Source organism: Crotalus tigris, unplaced genomic scaffold (genome assembly GCF_016545835.1).
Source record: "Crotalus tigris isolate CLP2741 ecotype Arizona unplaced genomic scaffold, ASM1654583v1 scf7180000020745.601501, whole genome shotgun sequence".
Taxonomy (NCBI): domain Eukaryota; kingdom Metazoa; phylum Chordata; class Lepidosauria; order Squamata; family Viperidae; genus Crotalus; species Crotalus tigris.
The window spans coordinates 39647-57731 of NW_024098162.1; the positions used below are offsets into that span (position 1 = coordinate 39647).

At 44.1% G+C, this 18085-nt stretch overlaps 1 protein-coding gene across 5 annotated transcripts; it reads right to left on the bottom strand.

Annotated features, from left to right (window-relative positions):
• Positions 1–812: 812 nt before the first annotated feature.
• Positions 813–14137, bottom strand: LOC120319464 (nuclear factor interleukin-3-regulated protein-like). Of its 5 annotated transcripts, XM_039368344.1 has the most exons (3): positions 12121–12999; positions 10661–10857; positions 813–3173 (listed from the first exon to the last, which is right to left on the bottom strand). In XM_039368344.1, exon 3 carries the CDS (start codon positions 2689–2691, stop codon positions 1354–1356), a length of 1338 nt encoding a protein of 445 aa, XP_039224278.1. In that variant the 5' UTR covers positions 2692–3173; positions 10661–10857; positions 12121–12999; the 3' UTR covers positions 813–1353. The 5 variants fall into 5 exon arrangements, with proteins under 5 accessions (XP_039224278.1, XP_039224274.1, XP_039224279.1 ...); XM_039368340.1 differs by lacking the exons at positions 10661–10857; positions 12121–12999 and adding an exon at positions 13175–14137; XM_039368345.1 differs by lacking the exons at positions 10661–10857; positions 12121–12999 and adding an exon at positions 13019–13159.
• Between the last annotated feature and the right edge of the window lie 3948 nt (positions 14138–18085).

The following is an 18085-nucleotide window of genomic DNA, read 5'->3' on the forward strand; positions in this document are numbered from 1 at the left end:
ACTAAGCAAAAGTCCATTAAATCAAGGGTTTACTGTACTAAATAGCAATCACACTTTCTAATGCTCTATTGCAGGAAACCTTTTTCTCAAATTAAGACATTTCCTCTAAGAAAATAAAATGCACATTATGAATATCAAAAGTTGAACCGCAGCTCTACTCTTAACCTAACCCCTCATCACCCTCTCAAATATCCATTGTTGGTAGACTTAAATATTTCACATCCACATGGGGAGAATGAAGATTTCCTCCAATAGTAAGAAAATGATTAAAGCCATAAGTCAACTACGCTTACAACTAGAAGGAAGACTTGGAATCCTGAACTCAAATAAATGCTATTCCTATTTACTGGCACAAAATGCAAGAGACACATTATACTGGTGTTGAAAGAATTACATTAGCTATCAATTTGATACTAAAGCTCGACCTTCTTAACTCTACATAACCTTCCTTGCACCCTGACCTCTTCAGATGCCATTTTCTGGCTGAGGTAAAACCAAATTTTTCCATCTCAGTGAAAACAGCACATTGCTAGGCCCTTCTTGGTTGGTTTCAAACCCAAGTTAAAATTTTCATTCATTTATGAAGAATAATTTGTGGCCTGATCCCGATCGTGCATGTAACTTCTAGGAATACCATTCCAAATAATTGTTATTTTATTAATTCATTGGCTATTTTTATATATGTTATGTGGTTTTATTCCTCCTTGTGAAGCTCTTGGATGGAAAGGGCAACGTTTGTCCTTAAAAGAGTTACCCACCTCTGTGTTCTGTGTCAGTCTTCCTCCATTCCCAAGTCAGTCAGCAACTCTAAGCATTTTTCAACATTTTTCTGTAGGTTTATTTTAGTAATTAAAAACACACAACGCTTGGTTTGCCCAAGCAATTTCTGACAGAAAAAATACAATCACTGACAATCCGTTTAGGCATCCCTATTGTGGGTATCCAAGAACCTTAACATCAGTGCAGAATGGATTAGACGCCAACTTTTGGGTGCTCTCTTATCGATCACAAGGCCAGAATTGTTAGAATACCGTTATGCATTCGCCCACCAAAACACATCCCATCTACATACTGAATTCTGGAAAGCGGGAGTCCCATCACCCACTATACCTTAGCGATTCCAAAGTCTTTTTCTGAGGCAGCCCCATTCTATCCCCCATGTTCAGTCTACTTATCCTCTTTTGCCATATCATGATTCCTATTCCCCCCAGATTCTGAAGCCAGCAGGTCCAGGTCAGCCATGGCCTTCTTCTCCAATGCTCATTTGGCCATGTAAAATCCATTTCTTGCATCAACGCTCAGTTCAATTTTTTCTTCTTACTTCCCAAATCTTTATCCACACCTAGGTCTTCTTCAAGTTGGTCTGGGGCCATCATCATGACAAGCATCCTCCCACCTGTTGACATGGTCCTTTGGGACTGAGTGATTTGAGGGCAGCCCTGAGCCATGACACAGAAGTCTTTCCAAGTTCCCACTGGAGGCAGGAGGCTCGTTCAGAAACAAGGCTTGCCGCACCAGGGCTGACATCTCCTCATGTCGGTCACTGTCCCAATCTGAGGCCGCCGAGGATCCCTGGCAGCAGCCAGCTGGAGCAGTGCTAGAACCGGGGAATGGTTCATGAACTCCACTGCTGTGCGCTCTGCACTTGAGTCTAAGCTTGTGTGGGAGAGCTGCAGTCTTCACGTCAGGGTGGGTGTCCAGCGCCACGGGGAAGGGAGCAGAGGAACATCCCCAAGGGGGCTCTTCACTTTCCTCACTCGTGTAACCCTCAAAGGGGGATCTAGGCTCTTCAACTTTCTTTATGTACTCCCCCTCCAGATAACCGGCAGGAGCACTACAGCTCTCGGGCTTTGAGCAATACCCTGAGTGCGTCTGGAGCTCCCCCTGCGAGCAGTGGGGATCCCGCCCCCTGCAGTGGCTTTTGGGACTCTGGTTCCCACAGCCTTCTGCCGGCTCCGCTTCTTCAGGAAGCAAGGGTTGCGGAGGAGCCACTGCAGTAAAGCCATTGGCACTGAAGAGGATCACACTGCGGGGAACTGAGCCCTTGGGCTCTGGGTAAGGCTGCAAGGGGGCATCCCCATAGACACGATGGATGGCCTGGGCTTCCTCAAGCGTCTGGGGGAGAGGGCTGTCCCGAGATGAGCCATCAGACAGATCAGAGAGAGAGTCGCGGGGAGAATACTTGGCTACCGATACACTTACACTGTCCCGGCTTGACTGCTCAGTTTCAGACGAATCCTCTGAGTGGGAGGCTCGGGACAGGGAACTGGGATACAAACTGCTGTTACCAACACCATATAAGATTGCTGGGGTGTTGGCACTGGCAGTACTCAGCTGCTGGCTCTTTTCCATGAAGACTGTTGTGCTGATGAGGCCAAAACGCAGCTTCAGCTGCAGTAGCTCTGTTTTCAGCCGCACGTTCTCCTCGTTGAGTGCCAGCACCCTATTCTCCAGAACCAGGTCATTGAAGCGCCGTTTCTCCCGGGAGCGCTTGGCAGCCTCATTGTTCTTCCGACGCTTCTCCCAGTAGCTGGCATCCTTCTTTTCATCGGAGATGAACTCTCGCTTTCGCCTACAGTTGGCATTCGGCTTGCTCTTCAGGGTTCGGGCTCGCTGAATAATGCTGTTTTGATGGAACTCTGGAAAGTTCCCAGCCACACATAATGTAGGGGAGTTGAGACTCTCCATCATGGGGTGGGAAGGAAGGGAGGGAAGAGGGGCAAAATGTCCAGATGCACTTTGTCTATTGCTGGAGTTTTTCCCTTCTTCAGAACTGAGGCGGTGGCTGTTCCTGCTGTTCCACAGGATACTTTTTCCCAGCTGTGCACACCAAACTGTTACCAAGCTGTATTGCCGGGGAAGCTACATCCAATATGGCCTTGAGCCGTCCTCCAGTTGCTACAGACAGATGGGATCTGGGCTCCCAGCAATGGAAAATGAATTGTCCAATACAAGGAGACCATCTTCCAAATCCCCGCCGAAAAGAGGCTGTCTCCAGATTCCTTGGGAGGATTTTACTGTCCTCAATCTTCAGCTCAGTAAAGCCGGAGTGGCTTTGCTGCCAAAGTGTTACACGCAACAGGAGCCAGGATGTGGCTGGATAGCAGGCACAGTGGGAAAGGAAGAGAATCAACAGCAACTGCTGGGTCAGGCCCAGAAGGCAGCAGAAACGCCTAGGGAGGAAGGATACAAAAAAGAGGGTGTTACATTTCTGCCTAGTGCTGTCACACACCTCAGGCTCTGTTTACATAATCCAGCAGGTTCAGACAGCATCACCATGGCCCTTGGTTTGCATGGACCACACCCCACATTCCAGCTCCCCTCATAAAGAAATGCAAGGTTGCCTCTACTGGGGAGGGGGTGAGTGAGCCCAGTCCCCCAAAGCAGAACTACATTCAATTGTAATTTCTGCTTGGCAATCAAAATATATGCTCCACCTTGTCCCCACCCCAGACTGAAAGCATGCCACACCCCAGAGATGCTGCACCCACACTGCGATCTCTGCCAAACGTACAAGAGAAAAACTACTTTTCTAATTGGCATACCCCCAAGAAAGACAAAGGAGTCACATTTGACCTTTTTTAGAGGTCTCTCAGATACAGTGATGCACTGTATTACGATCGGACTCTCCTCTTTCAAAACCCTCTTTCCCTTTCAGATGTCTGCATACAAACATGCCTGTAGGCTCAATGCCACACTGATACACCCAAAATATGCCATTTAGTTCCATTTCATTCACCAATGTATTCTCCCCATCATACACACACACAGAGGCAAAGACAACCCCCCCCCCATTTCTCATAACATGGGAAGGAAGGGAGGGAGAGTAGAGGGAGATTACAAGCAGTGGATCTGGAATGGGGTTTTTAACCTTGAAGCCGAGAGATCCAAGGCAGGGAATCTTCCAGCCCCCTTTTGACTGCTGAGTGATAGGCCAGCGAGCCAGACAGGTTGCACAAAGAACGCCACCCCAACCTTCCTTCCACCATGACACATAGATAGGAATGCTGAAGCTCTCCTTCCCAGGAAAGCAAGGCCATGTGTACCAAGTGGCACGTACGCTCCTCCACGATGATGGCAACCCCCCCCCTTTTCTTCTCCTTGCATGTGATCTACGCGCACCAGGCACAGGCAGCAGGAATATAGGTCAGTAAACACTGAATATTTATCAAGCTAGGCAGTCAAAACAGGTCTGATGATTATGGATTGCACAACAGTTCCAGAAAAGAGAGAGCGGCACAGCGCCAACAACCTACTGGCCTACAAATTGTTTTTTCACAAAGAAATAATAGCAGCAGGGAGGCTGAGAAGGCAATATTGGGGACCAATAGGAGAAAATACTGCTAACAACTGGGGCCCCAGCCACAGAGCTGTCTTGATAACTACTAGTCTGCTCCCCGATCAGCCTTGCACCAATTTCCAACCAGATTCAGCAGTCTCAGTATCTTGGATGGTGCTAGGATTTCTATAGAGAAAGCCATGAACATCCTTCTATACAGATTTCTACAGAGCAAGTGTCAATATTTTATGCATTTGCCACTTTTAATAATCTGGGTGAAATTAAAATGCATGCACCAAACCACAGAAAGAAAAATGAACCGTGCATTTCTTTTTTCAAACCTGGACATTTCTTCTATAAGATATCTCCTCTGTCCTTGCTCCCCTGCCCTACAAAACATCTTCCATGAGCAAAAGAATGCATCACAAAGCTACAAGGCTCGTTGTATGTATTCCAAAAAGAAATCTTACATTTACGCAGCAGGTCCTACTACTGCCATATTAAACAATTTAGTCTATTTAAAAATACTAAAGTAGACTAGCCTCCGACTAGACAGAGGAAATTCAGTCTATATATATGAGCAAGGATGAAAAAGAGGATTCTGTTCTCATCACAATCATTCTATTCTTTACAAGAAAAAGATGATCAGCATGGGGGGGGGGCATTTCTGAGCCTCTTTTTTTTTTTTTACTTTACCTTTTATTTGATCTCTCCTCCCAAATCCATCACCTGGTGCTAAATCGGACGGTTGTGACTGCTATCAGTTTGTGCTGGGGTGTACCAGATTCCCGACCTGCCTAATTTCCCTTGATGCAATTGTCCTGGGCCCTTGATGTCAAAAGTGACAACATCCTCCTTCTAAGTCCATGCATTATTTTCTTGTCTTGACCCAGAATGAGAAAGAGTTTTCTAGCTAAATCCCACACCTTGATCTGCCTACAGGGCCCGGCCTCGTGTCTTACAGGCACATGGAACTACTACTAAGCTGGATTGGGTGTACACAACCAGGATCCTGCAAGCTCAGGCATGAAGAGGAAGCTGACCTACTTCTCAGTCTGCGTCACCCCCTTGGGGCAGTAGGTCTGATAGCATTCAAAAGAGGTCAGTCTGGATCTTACCAATTCGACGTCGCATCAGAATAAAAATACAGTTGTATAGTTACATAAGAGCAATAATCAAAAGCAAAACAAAAGATAAGAGTGCATCTGACTTGATGCCAAATGCTTTGCATTCACAAAAGGGTCACAAACAGGCTTTCAAATGAAAGAGAACAATATAACCTTTGAACGTTTTCACTTTAAAAATCAAGTTCTGCTTGGGGCTTTCCTGTAATAAAAGCCGAATGGCTTGAAGTTGTTCAGAACAAAGGAAAGTGATACGAGTGTGCAGTAAAATTAAGAGTGCAATGAAGTTCTGAAAATCAAATCTGACTGTAAGCAGAAACGCACACAGGATAGAAGGACTGATTATGAAAGCAACAAGCCCATACATCCAAAATGACATGCATGTTAGGTTTATACAATACAGTAGACCAGTTAACATGGGACAAGGTTGTTTGCGATTCAACATGCCGTAGGAATCCAATGTTTATTACAGACCCAGACTGTCATGGTAAACTATAACATGATCTATTTGTTTGGGCACAGTAGGATATGCAAACACACAGTGAACCGATTTAGTTGAGTGTGTTATGAGAATGCAGCCATAATGGAATAAGTTTACATTCCTCTAGGAATGAGTTCCTTGAAGTCTAAATCACAAGACCCAATAATCCTAGACAAAATCTTAAAGGAAAAATGAAGTCATGTCACCAAATTTGTAGAAAGGGCTATTAAAGCTTCTGGGATTAATAAGTGGTGGTGTAGAGGAAGCCTCTGGACATCTTTCTTGAACAGAACCTGAGACCATCACAGGAAGTCAGAGCTGAACTTTTAAACTTGCCCCTATAGTGCTATTTCTTTGGCAAACAATAACAGCAAAGGTTATGCTAGGAAGAGCTCTCTTTTTTCAAGGCCCTGAAGCCAGGCAAACAGAAGGCATTTTCCTTCCTGAACAACTAGTATAACGCTAATCGGTGCTTTGGCTAATGGGCTACCTACACAGAGGATCAAACTTGGTCAAGTGATGCCATCCTCATTATTACAAGTAACTTCCAGAAGGAAGCTCTGCAGGGAAAAATACCTTTGGTGCTTCAGAAATTAACAGATTTATTATGACACAATCCAAATTCCATGTTATTAGTTTCCTGGTGTATTATCCGTGGATGATATTCACACACCACCACACCCTCCTAAGGATTCTTCAAATCTACAGAAAGAAAATGTCCAGATACCCACAGTCAATTTCACTGTCTCTTTATTGTGCCCCTCCCCAGCCAACAACAGGCTATCCAGAACCAATTTTATAGCCAGTTTCTCTGCAAAATTCTGGGATGGCAGGACTGCTATTCCTATTGGTTTATTTGGAATGGATTTCAGTGTACTCAGTTAATCCAAAATTCCCTGCAGAAGGCAAGCCAACATTTCCTCCTGGAGGGTTGCTTTGCTCTGCAGATTCCTTCCCTTGACTTGCACCTTCCAAAATATCACTCCCTTTTCTAGGTTCCCTCCCTGCAGGGCTTCCCACACAACTGCTTCATGATGTAATAACTGTTGCAGATCGTGTCTCCACTTTCCAAGCAAGAATGTTCTGTTCCTGTAAGGTCTGGAGCTGAGCCACCACCGTTCAGCTGCCTCCTCCCCTTTGCTTTCCACATCTACTCTTAAGTTCTGCATAATCACTTCATCATAATCCATATTGCCGTGGGAGGGAGGGGAGAGACACCTTCTGACTAGCAACTGTAGGTTATAATGCTGTGATGAAAGGATGGCCCAGTTGAATGTTTGCCACTAGAATAATCTGTCCCAAGTCTCAATCAAGAAAAAAGCAGAAACCTTTTAGGAAGCAACTGGAGAATCTGTGTTGAGCAAAGGGTTTCCAATGGTCCTACAGGCAAGCCACAGGTTGTTTCAGGACTAACCAAGATAAAATTAAGCAGAAATATCAAGATGCCAACTAGAAAGGAACCAGAAATAAAGCAAGTATATAACTTGCTGGTAAAGATCAAGTTACTCAAAGGATAGCAAATCTAGGCAGAGATTGAATATGATTTATCTAAAGTCTGGATGACAATTACGGTGGATATCAGCAAGAATGAAAGTTTTCTCTATTTCATTTCTGCCACCTAGCAATTGTCTAGATTTTTTGCAAAGAAGTTGTGTGGGCGTCTGTGCTTCAATTGACCATAATCATCATAGCTAAGTCATTTTGTTCGGACCTAAAGTTGTGTTTTTCCCATTTACTGACTGGGAATCATAACTTTAATGCCCTGGTGTCAAACATATGAGTGGTGTTCATTTATCTTTTTTAAATGGGAAGGGTCTCTGAAGGGGTTATAGTCAAGCTATGTAAAATTTAACAAATGCTAAATCCATCTTGTCTGGAAGTTAAGTCATGGCAACTGAACTTCTCTTCTTTTTTTGTTTTGAAATGTTTCGCTGCTGAGTGCCACCCTAGGGAAATCTAGGCAGCACAGCAGAGCTTTGTATGCAACAGGTACCCTACAGGTCATGAAATCTCTCCCTCCCCTCCTGTCTGCAGTATTCATGAAATACGTTTCACATCCCAATGTCAAATTCCATCATTCTTGAGCCTCTTTTTGACAGTGGCCCTGCCCAACTTTCCAGAAAAGCCTGAGCACATGAAGTAGGACAACGAATGACCCAGAGTTAGCCTTTTCAAAATTTGGTAACACCTTTTTCATTCTGCATACACTAGAAAGCAACCACTCCCATTATGAGTGTGACTTTTTTTCATTCTCCATTTAAGTACACACCTTAGTAATGGTCCTCTTAAGACCAGGCTCTACATAGCTTTGATAATGCTGATGACACCCAAGAAGTAGTAGTAGTAGTAGTAGTAGTAGTAGTAGTAGTAGCAGTAGTAATAATAATAATAATAATAATAATAATAATAATAATAATAATAATAAAGTTGGAAGGGACCTTGGAGGTCATCTAGTTCAACCCCCTGCTCAGGCAGGAAACCCTATATACCATTTCAGGCAAATGGCTGTCCAGTCTCTTCTTAAAAACTTCCAGTGTAGGAGCATTCACTGCTTCTGGAGGCAGGTTGTTCCACTGGTTAATTGTTCTGTCAGGAAATTTCTTAGTTCTAGGTTGCTTCTCTCCTTGCTTAGTTTCCACCCATTGCTTCTTGTCCTGCCTTCAGGCGCTTTGGAGAATAGCTTGACTCCCTCTTCTTTGTGGCAGCCCCTGAGATACTGGAACACTGTTATCATGTCCCCCTTCGTCCCTCTCTTCATTAAACTAGACATACCCAATTCCAGCAGTCTTTCCTTATATGCTTTAGCCTCCAATCCCCTAATCATCTTTGTTGCTCTTCTCTGTACTCTTTCTAGAGTCTCAACATCTTTTTTACATGACTTCAGTTTACGGGTAGTCCTCAATTTACAACCATTTGTTTAGCAATTTTGCAAAGTTATGACAGTGCAGAAAAAAAGTGACTTATGGCTGGTTCTCGCACTTACGACCATTGCAGTGTCCCTGCTATCATGTGATCACAATTTGGGCACTTGGCAACCAGCACATATTTACAACAACTGCAGCAGCCCAGGATCATATAATCACTATTTGCAGCCTTCCAGTTGGCTTCTGACAAACGAAGTCAATGGGGGAAGCTGGATTCACTTAATGACCACAGTAAAAATATAAGATCAGGTGCAGTCACAGGATGACTCACTTAATGACTGCACTGCTTAGCAATGGAAGTTCTGGTCCCAATTATTGTTGTTAAGTTGAGGACTATTTGTATACATTTCCAACAGCATCCTGATACACAGTCACGAACAGGGAAACCTTTCTGAAATGGAGACGAACCACTTCAGAAGACTTTCCTTGCTTATTTTCTACTTGTTCAGCTGTTGTTTAAAAATAAAAGCGTAGACAAGCTTGCCAACTAATTAGGAGGAAAAATAGCTTGGCTCACATTCTTTTGCCTTTTAAAAACAGTTTGCTCTGCACAAAATCATCAGGCAGAGTTTTGCATACATGGAGTGAACCCTTGTTGCTTGCTATGGCTGGAACTCAAACTGATGTTAAATACACATTAGTAGAAGAGTGGGTTTTTTTTAAAAAAATATCATCCATATGAATAAGCCAACTTGCTATCTAATGCCAACCAAGCTTCTAGAATTCAGATTTCACAAGTGCCTTTGCAGCTACCTGCTCTTGCTGCATGTCTACAGTTCAGACGCTTGTTTTTCAGTTTGCAAAAACATGGCCAGCTGATCAGCGCCAAGTGTCCTGGAGCAGGCAGAGAGTTTCTAAAGCAAAAATTGCTCAATCATTCTCTACTAAGCATTAGTATGCAGCCTTACAAAGACCATGTGTGAAACGTGCATCAGGCAGTGGGTGTAGTGGTGAAGTATTGCTCTACAGACCCAGGTTCTAGCCCAGTGGTTCTCAACCTTTTTAATGCCACGACCCCAACCGGTCGTAAGTCGAGGACTACTCAACTGGTCGTAAGTCGAGAACTACTCAACTGGTGCAGCACCGTTTTCAGAATGGGACTTTTGGCGGGCTCAGCAGGGCAGAGACAGCCTGGACAATTCCTATTGGCTTTTGAAAGCCAATAGAATTAGACTCTATTCAAGAAAGTCTATTCTATTATTGGCTTTCAAAAGCCAATAGAATAAAAGGGAGTAGCACAGCTAAGGAAAAGGGGAAAAAAATGGCGGACTGCGTTGTTTGGCGACCCCCGTGAAATGTCGTTCAACCCCAAATGGGGTCCCGACCCACAGGTTGAGAACCACTGTTCTAGCCCATCCTCAACCTTGGAAACTCACCCAGTGATCTGGGTTAGGGTCATTCTCTCTCATCCTAGCCTCTGATGTTTGTAGTGGGGTAAAATAAAATGAGGGAACTCTACATAGATTATCTTGTATTCTGAACAAAAGGAGGAATAGAGGAAATACAAATGTTCCCCCGGGTTAATTTATAGATTTCCCTAAGAACTTTTATGGGATCTCGTGAAACCAGTTACAGGTTTTCCACAGCTACTGAAATGCCTTGAAATGGCATTTGCTTGGCTCTACGGAACAACTGAGGCATCAGCGCTTAGTGCATGGGATGGGGAAAGGAACAAAGAGGAGGGGCCAAAGTCTCTTTTCTCCTTATTTTCTTTTTTTGGAAGACAGCCAAAGAAAGAGTATGGGGGCTAAAGGTGAGCAGAAGAAAAAGGTTTCACCTAGAGATTTGATAGCCAAACCTTTGCCTGATTCTTGTGTCTGCATGGAAAGCAGGTGGACAAAAGACATATTACCAATTAAGTACAGAAAGACAGCCTCTTCTGCTCTATTCTTAGCCTCCAACAGCAGCATCACAGGTTCCATTCAGCAACATGGATGCTTCTTATCAGCTCCACCTCTTCAGCAAGCCCTTCCATTCCACTTCACCCAGGAACCATGATCAAGAGAGCTGACGATGTGGGCATAGGCTGGGAAGTCCTGGGTTCAAATCCTGATCATACATAAAGCATAGAGCATAGAGCCAGGTCCTCCAAAACTACATATCCAGACTCTGGCAAAGATAAAATTGGTAGTGGGATGGAGGAGGTGCTGTGAAAATTGCCTCAGCAGCTTGAAAAAAAAGTAGTGCAGATGAGCCAACAGACAGCAGTGCCTACAGTGGATAGTGATGATACCCAAATGAGAACATATGTGCAATGACGTTATAATGCAAAGGCTTTTACTGATTTGCTTCCCTGGCCTGAAGTGGCTAGGTCAGTGCAGTGTCCTCCCAGACATGCCATCATTTACACTCACAACACACTGGGCACTACTCTATATGAAGACATTTAATTATTTTGTTACTCACTCTATTGCATGAATCCAGAACATTAGTTAAGCCTTGTTTCAAGCCCAGCTATCACGTTTAAATTTGGGGGGGGGGGGCTGATTCACCTAGTGGTTCTATTCCTCCAAAATTGGTTAGTTGCATACTACATATTAGATCTATTAGTGTTTTAAATATTTCTGAGTAACACATCATGTTTCTTCAGACTGCATGGTAAAGGTGTGTTTTAAAAGGGCATTTTAAATTTAGAAACATGAAGTGTTATACAAAACATAAAACTACACTGAAATATTCTTGTGTCTCTTTAAAAAGGAAGAAATGTGTCACATTAGTAGTAGTCTTTAATTCTGCTACTAATTAAGTAGAGAAACAACATTATTTTTCTGTATTTAAAACCACTCCATATGGCACTCTATCTCCAATTATATTGGACTACAAGGGTCTCAGCTCTCAGCAGAGAACAGAGAACACAGGAGACCTAGCAGGTGGCTAAAAATTGTAGTAGAACCAGGCCATGAAAGTTCACTAAGTGACTTTGAGCTAATCACTGATTCTTAGCTGAGCCTACCTCTCAGGGCTATTGTTGAAAAAATAAAAATAGAGGAAACAGTGGGCATAAGTTTAATTAAACCAGTGGCATTGCAGTAGCATATCTGGAAAAGATCAGGGTGAATAAAAGGAGGTTTACGTGAAAGACCAAATGTACTTTTTCCTGCACTGATGGATTTGGGATTTTTAAAAAAATAATAATTGAAAAATATAAGCAATGTACCCCAAGTAGAATAGTTGATAGTCCTTCATTTTACTTGCTTTCACTTTTATCATCTGAAAAGCAGAATCGGGATTTCCTAACCAAATAATAAGCAAGCTATATTAAGCAATCCTCCTCACTGTACATTTTAACATCAATTAACAAATTCCACTTACTTCACTTATCTGCAAAAATCCTCGTAATCAGAAGGAACCAGATGCCCAACAGAAAGTAGCCAGCTGCTCACAGGGAGGCCACTGGACCTCCTCTCCCTTGCCCAGCCCTGCAGAGGCTAAAAGGTTTTGTTTACTTGCACAGCATTATGGAGGGAGGGATGAAACCTTCCTGGGCCAACCAGTCACTGAATTACAAACTTCCTGTTCCTTATTTACTTTCCTGTGGTCAGGTGGAGAATTTCATTTAGAGAAGAAAGGGAAGAGCCCTTTCTGGCCCTCTTTCTGCATCTCCAGTCCCATCTCTTGCTAAGCTAAATGTGTGTGCATCCTTAATAATTTGGCAGAGGGTCTCTGCACTTCCTCAGAGACAATCTGGCATGCTGAGGCTGCAAATCTCAAGGCCAACAACAGATTTAAGGGTCTCTGTCATTAAGACCCCGAGTCTTCGGGTACTCGGATCGTTCTCCCAAGGCAAGGCAAGCCACATGTCACTGTTGCCATTCGCTCTTCTGAGCAAGCCAAGAGCTCCGTCTTGAAGCCTCCCGAGTTCCTGAATCTCCTCAGCTTGGCTACCTCGCACAATAAATACCACGACGCACACTCGCCCCGTCTTAAAAAATGTAGGTCAGTCAAATAGGGAGGGGAAGAGCTGGAGTGTTTGTGTTGTTCTGTGCAACAAGAGGCAAGGAGGTGGATCTGCACCACCCATCCACCCAGAAAGGTCTAAGCGCGGCCCCTCCACCGCGCAGCGCCGCCGTCCTTTTCCAAGCGCGGATCTGCTGCGCAGAACTTCCCACTACTCGGCCGGCCGCAGAAGAGCTTGTCTGAACTGGCCTGAAGGAAGGCACCAGGAGCCCAGCGGAGGAATAGCGCCGCACGCCCGCTGCCCGCCATGTACCTTGCCCGCAAACAAAGCACACCCGCGCCCGCCGACAACTCCAGCGCGCGAGAAACGAGCCGGCCTCTCCCGGGAGACCCCCCCCAGGCCAGGGGGCTGCAGGTGGGGAAAGGGCGGGGGGAGAGGAGCCGCCGCGAGGCGTTCGTGTGAAATCACCTCTTCCAGCCGCCCCTCGTCCGCCTCTCCAGCGGCAGGAAGGAGTCGCCGCGCGCCTTTCACGAGCTTTGCTGCTGCCGCCGCCGCCGCCCTACTTCTTTCCCTAGGCGAATGTGTGTTAGTAGGTCAGCCGGTTGCATAAGCGCTTCTAAGCGCCTCCGTCACGCTCCCGAAGTCGCCACACAAAACAAATCGAGGGGAGGAGCAGGGAGAGGCGAGGCGGACGAGCGGGCGAACTAGAGGGGCTGGGCCGGAGCCAAGGAGCGAGCGAAGAGCCACGCGGGAGGCGCTGTCGCTGGGGAAGAGACGGAGCCAGCCAGCCGCTCCCTCTTTTCCTCGCCCGCTCGCGTTCAGCACTGGAAGCGGCTGGCGGTCGCTTTGCTTTGCTCCCAAAGCTGCGCGGAAAAGAAGCGAGTCCGCGCCTTCTCCGAGCGACCGTTGCGCTGCTAGCCGGGCTCCTGCTCCAAGGAGTTTCCGACTTACCCGTCTGGCTTCTGACCCGACCCGCTGACGTGTAGCGAGAGCGCTGGCTTGTTTGTAGGAAAAGACTCGCTGCCCGGCCGGCTGGGCCTTCAGGGGCTCCGTGGTGCCAAGGCTCGCCAGGGCAGCATGTGCTAAAGCTGAAGGCCGGACGCACCGCTTACGCCAGAACAATAGCTTTAAAGCGAGATCTCCGGTCCAAAACAAGGCAAGGTTTCCTACCAGTTATAGTAAAGAAGCAAAGGAGCGCAGGACAGGCAGGAAGAACGCTGAGCTGAACCTGAACCCCAATGGTTGGGAAGACCCTCTGGGCCTTTTCTTCTACTTTTTACAATCATAGCTTTCAGAGTTTAGTGCTAATGTTGAAAAACAGAAGCTGAGGCATTGTATACGAAGTTATTAGTACCGCTTTATACAGCCTTAGTAAGACCACACCTGGAATACTGCATCCAGTTTTGGTCACCACGTTATCGAAAAGATGTTGAGACTTTGGGAAAAAGTGCAAAGAAGAACAACTAAGATGATTAAGGGCCTGGAGAAAAAAAAAAACATATGAAGAATGGTTGCAGGATTTGGGAATGACCAAGAGAAAAGAAAAGATTCGGGTGACATTATAGCAGTATTCCAGTATTTGAGAGGCTGCCACAAAGAACGGGGTCAGCTTATTTTCCAAAGCACCAGAAGGCAAGACAAGAAACAATGGATGGAAACTAATCAAGGAGAGAATCAACCTGGAATTAAAGAGAAACTTATTAACAGTGAGGACAATTAACCAGTGGAACAACTTGCCTTCAGACATTGTGGGTGGTTCATCACTGAGTTTTTTAAAAAAGATTGGACAGCCCCCTATCTGAAATGGTACTATAGGGTTTCCTGTTTGAGCAGCGATTGGACTAGAAAACCTCCAAAGTCCCTTCCAGCTCTATTCTGATTGATTCATTTAGTCTGTTCACACCTGTTTGGGAAAAAGGCTGTGCTAGCCAAGGCAAGAGATCCAAAACATTTTGTGAGAAGTTCTGGAAAGCGAAGAAAGACATTGCATTAATGCATTGCATTAAGTAAATTAAGAAAAACACTTAAACTTGAGCACTTTCTCTTCCTTGTTTTAAATTCAGGAAGTGGGTCTCTGAATTTCCATGACCTTTGACCCTAACTCAAAATGGGCACAGCACTGTACACGTGTCATCTACAATTAGCCTCCCCTTGATATAACAGGAAAAAGAATAGAGCAGTGTTTCTCAACTTTGATAGCTGGAAGATGTGTGGACTTCAACTTCCAGAATTCCCTAGCCAGCCATGCTGGATGAAGAATTCTGGGAATTGAAGTCCACACATCTTCAAGCTTCCAAAATTTAGAAACACTGGAATAGAGGATTGTGTGCTTTGTTGGAGAGCTAGAGGCAAAGGAAGTGATTTGATAGAAACACCCATATGTTCCCTTCCTTTCTCTACAGCTTTGGGGAGTTACATCGCGAGTTTTAATCTTAGCTGGTGGGTGGAAAATGACTGCTACAGAAGCCTTATGCTTCCTCTAGGTCAGGGGTAAGCAACCTTGGCTCTTTTATGACACGTGGACTTCAACTCCCAGAATTCCTGAGCCAGCCAGCCATGCTCAGCCACGAGTCATAAAAGAGCCAAGGTTGCCTACCCCTGCTCTAGGTGCTATGCACAATTTCAAAACCCCTGTTCCCTCTATCCTGAAAAATAAACATTTAGACTTGCAGACATGCCCAAACATGAAGAGGCTGTGATAACTTGTCTGCTGACGAATGTGCATTATAGATGCAAACATGCACAGATATAAACTGTGTGCCTACAATTTGATGTTACAAGGTATACTCTGTGTAACAATAGAAAAATCATCCCCCTTTTTGAGAGAGAGAGAGAATAAAAATCATGCAAAAGCCCATACAGGGAACGTTAACATAATATTTGTCTCTCTCTGCTTTAAGTGCTTAAGAAAAGGTGGAGTTTATATACCATTCTGATAGATACAGTTTGATGAAAACTGAGATTGCTCATTAATGGGAATTCTAGAAATTATTTTAACTGAGCAGAGTTTATGGTTCATAGGGCATAGTACGTAGCCATATCTAATTGCTTTAATAGAGCATATTAAGAACATTTGTTCTTATGTTATAAAGCTCTATACATTTAGGTCTAGTGGTTTGGATACCAGTCTAGAAACCAGGAGATTGTGAACTAGGGCCACCTTAGTCATGCAAGATGGCTAGGTGACTTTAGGACAGTCACTATATCTAAGTTCAGCTCATCTCACAGGGTTGTTGTTGTGGAGGAAGGAGTAATGGGTATGTTTGGTCCTTGGGTTATAAAGGTAGGATTTTTAAAAATCTAAATAAATAAAACCCATCTTGTCTGATATTTAAAAAAATTACATTTCCATATAAATTATCCTTCCAAAACTGTTTAATTTATGTGAAGCTGTAAGATAACCTGAGAATAAACAGAATTATTACTACTGTAATAAAAATTAAAGCAGCCCATAGATCAATATTATAACTTGTAAACTGCCCACGGTCACCTTATAGGTGAGATAGGCGGTATTAAAATTTAATAAATAAATAGATAAGTTAATTAGCAAAATTTTGTGGTCAGTAAAAAGCTACTACTCCCAACTTGGGAGGCCTTTAGAATGGTCATTAAGGATGAGGAACAAAGGTTTCCCTTGACAACAAAGTTGTGTTAGATTGGCAGCTTCCTCTCTCCTGCCCCTGAAACTTCCTGTTTGTTAAGGGCATTATTTTACTCATGCTTTCCAGGCATGTAATTGGGGAAATGATGGAGCTGATGACCCTCTTGGGACAAAAGTAAAAAATGGCAATTAGGAACAATTATCAACTTCTCCCCCAGGTTTGTGAGTGAGCAGTAATATGTTTCTGAGCCCCAGAAGTCCAGTTCTGCAGGAGACATTTGGAGAACATTTTCTGTGCTTCTTTGGGCTGAATATTGAGGCATGCAGGGAAAAAGAAGAGGCTAAAGTCAGGCACGGCTCTGCTCATGAGCCGGGGCATCTCTACAATACCGTAGGCGAGACAACATAGAATGAAGCTGGGGAATTGCAAGGATCTGGTCTGCTTCCTCTGCCTTAATTTGCACGAAGAAATAAGCTCAGGCCACATGGTCACTCTTTTAAAAATCCTGAAGTGTAAATACATTCTTACTCAGATCATTTAACACTTTATAAAATAGTGATTTGGCAGTGATGTATCCTTACAATTGAATATGATCTGAAATGGGGGGGGAGTTACTGTCCCATTTTCTGCCACCATACCCCATAGCTTGATCGCAAAGGATGGCCCAACGCTTCCCACAATTGTTACTCATTTATTGTAGGGGGCACGAGACTTTCAGGCAAGCACATCAATGCTCCAAATCTCACTGTATTCTGACTTTTCCTCACCAGCGTTCCAGTTCCAACACAGTATTTGTATCATGGTAACTGTGGGCCAGGTAGTGAGGCCAGAGCTCTGTGGAAGATGTGGTGTGCACATAATGGTCACATTTTTCACAAAGTGTGTGTGTGGTGGTATCATGCATGCATTTCATCTGCAGTGGTTGGAATTCAGGTTTTGACAGTAAGTCACACTATTTAGAGGTGGGATAACATGTTTATCAATGTGTACAGGTAGTCCTCAACTTACAACCATTCATGTTCGAAGTTACAATGGCATTGAAAAAGTGACCTATGATAGTTTTCACACTTACAACCATTGCAGCCTCATGGTTATGTGATCAACATTTGGGTACTTGGCAACTGTCAATGGCTTTTATGGCAGTTGCAATATCACGGGGTCATGTGATCACAATTTATAACATTCCCAGCTGGCTTCCAACGAGCAAAGTCAATGGGGGAAGTCATGTTTGTTTAACAACTGCATGAGTCACTTAACTGCAGTGATTCGCTTAACAGCTGTAGCAAAAATGTCATAAAATGGGGCACAACTCCCTTAACAACTTTCTTGCTTAGCAATAGAAATTTTGTCGTAATTTGTGGACTACCCATATAATACAAACATGCAGATGGGAAACAAAAGTATTTCAAAATGTTACAATGCAGAACTGCATTTTCAAGAAACTTTGTGAATTGAAAACAAAAAATAAAAATTGCATTTTCAAGACACCTCATGAGTCCTTTGCAGAAATGTTCTGGGCTGCAGGCAAAGATCATAATGGAGAGCAGAATAAATGACAAAATCCTACGCAATTTATGTCTGTGGAGATTCTCAGTCATTCAGTCATGCTTTTTCCAAAAGGCAACTGGTTGTGTTTTTTTTCTTTGAAAACATTTTGCTTCTCATCCAACAAACTTTTTCAGTTCTAACTGATGATGAACTCCCACTCATATGGCGTATGGCATTTGGATGAATGGCACTCACTGCATATATGGAGACTTACATATATGATTTCCCA

Bases quoted from the DNA above. Each gene is read 5' to 3' on its own strand.
- LOC120319464 (XM_039368340.1), bottom strand. From the start codon at position 2,691: ATGATGGAGAGTCTCAACTCCCCTACATTATGTGTGGCTGGGAACTTT.